This window comes from Gymnoscopelus microlampas (assembly GCF_963454915.1).
Source record: "Gymnoscopelus microlampas genome assembly, chromosome: 24".
In the NCBI taxonomy this organism is placed as follows: Eukaryota; Metazoa; Chordata; class Actinopteri; order Myctophiformes; family Myctophidae; genus Gymnoscopelus; species Gymnoscopelus microlampas.
In genome coordinates this window covers 5,120,599-5,127,398 of record NC_139961.1, presented here as the reverse complement: position 1 = coordinate 5,127,398, position 6,800 = coordinate 5,120,599, and the positions used below count along the sequence as shown (strand labels likewise).

At 42.0% G+C, this 6,800-nt stretch overlaps 1 protein-coding gene across 1 annotated transcript; it reads left to right on the top strand.

Moving 5' to 3' along the window:
• Positions 1 to 440: 440 nt before the first annotated feature.
• On the top strand, positions 441 to 6,256 carry LOC311041069 (uncharacterized protein; the record flags this gene model as incomplete). Its single annotated transcript, XM_084051507.1, has 14 exons — positions 441 to 868; positions 2,069 to 2,176; positions 2,383 to 2,772; positions 3,063 to 3,164; positions 3,410 to 3,642; positions 3,737 to 3,915; positions 4,038 to 4,131; positions 4,216 to 4,560; positions 4,660 to 4,777; positions 4,885 to 4,976; positions 5,068 to 5,182; positions 5,386 to 5,652; positions 5,792 to 5,959; positions 6,060 to 6,256. Exons 3-14 carry the CDS (start codon positions 2,703 to 2,705, stop codon positions 6,254 to 6,256), a joined length of 1,980 nt encoding a protein of 659 aa, XP_083907633.1. The 5' UTR covers positions 441 to 868; positions 2,069 to 2,176; positions 2,383 to 2,702.
• Between the last annotated feature and the right edge of the window lie 544 nt (positions 6,257 to 6,800).

Sequence of the window (6,800 nt, the reverse complement as noted above, 5' to 3'; positions counted from 1 at the left end):
CAAGCGTATTGGCCAATCATGCACAACTGGTTTAGACTATGGAGTCACGCGTCAGGGTGGGGGGTCCCCAGTTCAAATATAATTATGATGATTATTATAGAGGATTTTGTGATATTATAGGGCTATTCTAAAATAGCTGATCTAAAAGCTCACAATGCCTCGTGATTATGTGTTTTAGGTCTGCTTTTGGACAGTATGAACCATTGTAAGATATAGCATGTCTGGATGAAGGCTGTTTACTGTTTTTGTTTTATTTCTCTTGCAGATTACTACTGATTTACCAACATACCTACGTACCTACCTACCTTCCTACGTACCTACCTACCTACCTACCTACCTAACAACCTACCAACCTACCTACCTACCTACCTACCTACCTACCTACCTACCTACCTACCTACCTACCTACAGAACAACCCACAAACCAAAGGCACTTTTAAGAGCCACGTTTTTTCTCTCTCTCTCTCTCTCTCTCTCTCTCTCTCTCTCTCTCTCTCTCTCTCTGTCTCTGTCTGTCTGTCTGTCTGTCTGTCTGTCTGTCTGTCTGTCTCTCCCCCTTCCTGTGTGTGTGTCTACCTTTGTTTGTCTCATCCATATCTGTTGTCTGTGTTTTTACTCATCACCATGAGTGACTCAAAAAATCCATTCACAGACCTGGATCAGTTCATTGATCAGCTTGAACAAAAGGAATCAGTTAACACAGTCAAAGCTCTAGATGACATGATTCCACCTGAGTCACAATGGAAGGTACCCCCACCAGCAAAGAAGGCAAAGGCTCCCCGGACGGCGGTGACGTGGGTAAACCGAGATAGCGATGGAAACATCATCCGCGCGAGGCCCAGATCAAGCTTGAAACAGTCAAATCAGGGTCAGTATTGTTATTGCATTAAATATATTTTGAAGATCTTTATTATTTAGCCAAATCAAGGAATACATGTTGTCACTAGTGTTGGATAATTGAAAGGGCACTATTACATACAGTACTTGTCTAAAGGTCCATTCCCACTGAGCACTATAACTATAAAAGCATAGTTTAAAAGTTAAGTGGATGGCACTGTTCACACCAACTATTGAAAAAATATAAAATTCTGAACGATATAGTGCTCTTTATAGTTATCGTGCCCGGTGGTAATGGCGCTTTAAGCAGTATAAAATAGTTGACATAGTTGACATCATTGTGAGCTGGGTTGGCAGTGGCTCAGGAGGTTGAGCACCCACTGGGGAGTCTGAAGTTTACCGGTTCAAACCCCAGCTCCCTGGGTTAGTGTCCACATGACTTTGGGCAAGAAGACACTGAACCTCTCACTGCTCCTGACATTGGTGCCTTGCATGATTTTTCCTCTGCCGTGTGTGTGTGTGTGTGTGTGTGTGTGTGTGTGTGTGTGTGTGTGTGTGTGTGTGTGTGTGTGTGTGTGTGTGTGTGTGAGTGTGTGTGAAAGAAAGAGAAGGTGAGAATGTATCACTGTGCGAGTGTACGATAGAGAAGTTTGGTGAAAATGAGAGAGAGATACTGTAACTCCACCACAGATAAGGGACTTGGATAAAGTAAATATAAGTTCAAACTAAGTCTATAAAATAAATGGGAATATGAGTAATACAGCAAGAGATACCGTATTAAGACAAGTACTAAGCACATAATTTATGCTGTACACTGTATCCTAGCTCTAATCTAAATGTGTACATTATCATTTGTGTTGTACGTGTTTAGAATGCATGTGTGTTCATTCTCGCATTCTGTGTGCTCATTCTGAAGTGTGTGTGTGTGATTGTAATGCACATCATAAATGACTATGGATAAAGTGACATTAGTCTTGGCAAGGCTTCAATTGAAATAGTTTGTTATTGAGTGGCCAATAGGCAGCCAGACACTTTTTAAATCAAGCAATCAGCAATCATTCCTATTTGCCTTCATGTATATGGCGCTTCATTCATAGGCAGATACGTTACGGTTTGTGAAAAGTCTACTAGTCCTCCCAGGCTAATAATCATGCTTCAACTAGCCTTAAAGCAAATAGGAAATTTTAGTCTTATGAATGTTAATATGAGTATTTTATTTTTTTGTTAACAGCTGGTCCGAGTCAGAAGGCTGACCCTGTTGTTTCCCGTCGGAAGACTGTTCCTCCTCCCGATGTTCCTGACATTAACCCTGAGGTGGCTTTTGCCCCAGATGCTGTTGGTGTGTATTTCATCAGCACTAAGCAATATGTTCATATATATTATATTGTAATAATCTATCATTTAGTTTAAATGTTAATTACATGTTTGTATTACACATTTGCCAGAATAATGGGCAACTCGACTTTTCCCAGCCATTTCATGTATTATGCTTTTGATCATGTAAAACACAAAGTTATTTTTCAATAATCCATACTGTTTTAACAGAGTGTTTCATACAAGAGCTCCAGCTGTCACTGGGCATTTCATCGGGTGTTGCTCAGGAAGAACCATCCCCATCAGCTCCTCTCCTGGCTTCCAAAGACTGGAGCACACGAAAGCGTCTCTTTGTAGAGAGATGGCGGGTAGAAAGACCCCGGCTAGTGAACAGCGCAGCAGCAAAAGAAAATGTAGCCCCACACATCTGCTAACAGTGTGCCATTAATACAGCTGCTGTTCGCTGTCATGACTGTCAACCACGCCCCTTCCTCTGTGCTGATTGTGACATCATCACGCACTCCAGATATGTACTACATAACAGAGATGCCATGACTGCCGGGTTCTTCCAGTCATTGCCTCCAACCACTTGCATTGTGGATAAGGCTCCTTGCCGTTGTGGTAAGTTCTTGTTTGTGAGTGTTTACCATAACACATTCAACTCTCTGACACGTTAAGCGTGTTAGTCCACTTAAACAATGCTTTATTGCTTGAACTTGAATGCATTTGGATGGCCCATGTCAATCATCTTCCTGAGAATATCTTGAATACATTTTCAGCAATGCAGCCATTGAATGTATTTTACCTTTCCCAAGAAAAGATTCATTCTCTTCAGGTCGTTCCAGCAATCATGATGTTGTATTTCCCATTGGACTTTAATTATCTTAATTCACATGTATGATCTCTTTCAGATCGCCTCGTACCTGTGCAGATACCTGACACCATTTGTAGTTGTCCAAAAGAGACATTGAGGGTGAAGCCAGGAAAGGCTGTCGCTGTGGTCACGATGGATGGTAAGAAGTGAAGAGCTTTTTGTCCTTTTAAAAAGCATCTTAAAAAAAAATAAAAAAAATCTGCACTCAATTATGTTGACAAAGTTTGTCATCGGTATGTATATCATATCAAATCAAACAAACAAACAAACACATGCTATTGACTAATGTATGCCACACTACAAAGCACCCTAACCCCGTTTAAGGAGCTACGTTTTACACTATAGTGGCTGTGTTTTTTTTGTGTGTGTGTGTGTTTTTCCTAGGACGATATGATCTCAGCATGCCTGACGTGAGTTGTGAGGCATGCAAAGCCACTTGGACTGCTGGAGTGGACGATTTAATTAGCAGAAACTACTGGCCTGCTACCCTTCAGTTCGCCACAATTTATGCCACAGATGTGTTCTTCTCATTCGAACAAATGAAGATGGCAGCACCAGGATTATCCTGCCAGGCTTTTCTAAGAATGCTGGATCAGCGAACTGTCCACTTTGGTCGCGTGAGTGTTGAAAGCTCTGTTTGTCATGTGGGTTGAATTGACTGCTAATTATTTTTGCACATTATTAGCCGTTGGTTTCCTTATTTTTAAATAGACTGGGAAGATCTCAAGAGATGGCTTCCAGAAAAGTTTTTTTGAGTGGGAAGCCGTGCAGTATGAGCTGGAAAACATCTGCAAGGAGCAGCCCTTTGAGTGTCCGGCGTGCACACCGGAAATGGTTGCGGTATCAGTGGATGGGAATCGCAAGCATTATCGCTTCAAGAATGCAGCCAGGTACTTCTAAATTAGTATATTGTAACAGCATTTATGTTACTAGGAAAAAGTCTAATATGCACCAAGTAACCTCATACTGTAAGATTTTGTAAACTGTTTGTATGCCTTTTTTTTTTCTTTAGATCTGAGGAACCGGCCATCTTTGATGGCATCTTCATAGCCAAGGATGAAGACGTGACAACATTTGTTGACTACATACACCAGACGACAAAACATGTAAGATTGCATACTATAATTATATGTACACGACTACAATACCCTCATACGAAAAGGTTTTCATCTTCCATATCCATATTGTAGGTACCTGGAAGAGGTGTTTGTGGAGGGCAGTGGTCAGCAGCGAGAGAGACCTCCAAAAAATCTACCAGCAGTATCGACGAAGAGGGACTAGAGCTTGCGGTGTGTCGGCATGGATTGCTACTCTGTGCATTAAATATGTACAGGGGAGAAATTTTTGCTTACCCCTTGTACCTGCAACAAAAGCTGGCCAGTAGGCAAATCATTTTTTTTTGTATGGATGTGACCTGCAAGTACTGGCCCTACCTCCAAAGAGTTGCATATAAATGCCCAGAGTTGCAGCATCTGCTTAACATGAAGCCTTTCCTGTCAGTGTTTCATGCCAAAGCCCATGATTTCAAATGTGAGGTAAGGAAAGATTATCATGTGATTGAATGACTTTATCTGAACACCAGTACATGAATGTCACCATCATCTGAACATTGTATTTGTTATATATTTACCCAGGTGAAATGGAGTGGGCAGTATCAGGATGGGGCTGGTTTAACACTAGGTGAGGAGGTGGAGCAATGTAATGCCTTCCTTTCTAGGATTGCAGTGACGACAAAGCACATGTCAAAAGCAGGTGAGATGACCACATACAGCACTAGTTCAAAAACATAACATAAGTACACATAGGATGTTAACATTATCATAATCATAATATATGCTAACACCAATTTCTGTTGGCAGGACGCACTGACATGTTGACTCTAATGGCTATGAACTGGAATCAGCAAAAGAGGGACAATTTGGCCACCGCACTCGCTCGGCGATATCAGAAGGTAATGGTATCAGTAATGTTCTGTATGTTTCAGTATTTGACGTGTTAGAGACAACATTTGTTTTATTGTCTATGATTCTTTGTCATTGTAGACCAGCAAAGCTCTGCAAAGCCAGTTGCAGAACCTTGAGTTGATGAAGGTCCAATTTGCAGTGGCAGAGAGCCAGTTAGAAGACTGGGTCAAGGACGTAAAGGAGTGGGCAGAAGGTGAGGCTGTTCTTACTATATGCTTCTGCCAGGTGACATCATTAGAGAATTTAATGTTAGCTTCCACTGACATTGTCTCCCTGTGCCTTGTACCTTTTGTTTTTTTTTTCCTTCATGAGCACTTAGATCCTCTACTGCAGTCTTGCATTAAATTGTGAATAATTGTTCACTTAAAGTGCAACCCACCTATTTCTTCTCTGCAGCAACAACTGCATGTGAGCCCGATGCCTTGGCCAACAAAATTGAGATGCTGGTGGTGAGTCTCAAGAGGAGGTCCCAGCGCCTTTATACCGATAAGGCCGGTAACAAAGGTCGTGCCAGGCTGCGCCGCAAGATCAGGGGGGAGAAAGAGATGCTGTCCTCTGTTGTGGAACAATACAACAGACTGGTTCCAAGCACAGAACCACTTTGCATGGAAACCATCCTGTCTGTGGAGCATGCATGGTCATGGCAGCTACTACAACAAAGTGGTATGTACTAGTCTGTTGACTACCAACAAATCTGACACATAATAGATCATATGCTCGCTTGCTTGTTGAGGTTGGGAGTGGCCAAATTGGCAAATCCAACTAATTTCCCCTGTGAATCTTTGTCAAAAATGCATTCCAGACTTAAGGACGAAGAGAAAGGCATTCGACATCATTATGGCTGTAAGGAGACTTGAGGAGGAGAAGAAGATCCTCGTGACAGAGATGAATCACCACTGGAAATCTCTTTCAACTCGTGCCGAAGGCCTGAAGGAGCTGTCCTGCATTATTTCCTCTGAGGCAATGGACGGTATGTATTGCAATATAATAATTCATAGACATAATACACAACTCTGATGACTGTTGTTAAAGTTACTAATACAGGCCTTATCTTGTGTTCTACATCCAAGATTCACAGTGGGGCCTAAGTGAAGAGGGATTGAAAGGTCTGCAGAGCATCGTTCAAAGAAAGCTGTGGAATATCAAAGAAACGATGACTCACTCACGAGACCGTTATCTACAAGTTCTGTCCGGAGCAGAGGAAATCAACTTTTTGGATGACAACGATGATGATGATGATGAATATGACATTGACATAAATGTCTGATGACGAACTGTAGTCAGCAAAAGCCTGTGTGAGAGGTTTCTAAAACTGGGGATGGTAAAAGATATATTCTGGATTGACAAAGGAATAGCATCCATGTGCAGGCTTGGATACGATCTGATTTGCCTCTCATCTGGTCGTCTCTCTCGCTCTCTCTGTCCCTCTGGCTCTCTCACTCCTATGCACACCTAAAACGCTGGAACACTGGAACACTTTCGTTGACGGACTGCTTTTCCTATGTTGGATTACCACCCTTGGTGTCGACTTGTTACCCTTTCCAGTGGAGTTTTTACCTGTGATGTTTTTGCTTCATGCAGACTACCTTCTTTTGTGGACCTGCTGTTGTGCTACTACTTTTTGCACCTCACGTTTAACCTCATGTACATACCTGCTGCTATGTGGACCTATCCATACTTGATGCCTTTTATGCAAGGGATAATCAATGGGGAGCAGGCCATTATTGAGAAACTAAACCTGACAGGGTGATTATTTCTCAATTCTTGCTTATTGCCAGGCAACTTCATAAAGAAATTAATAAATTGACCCA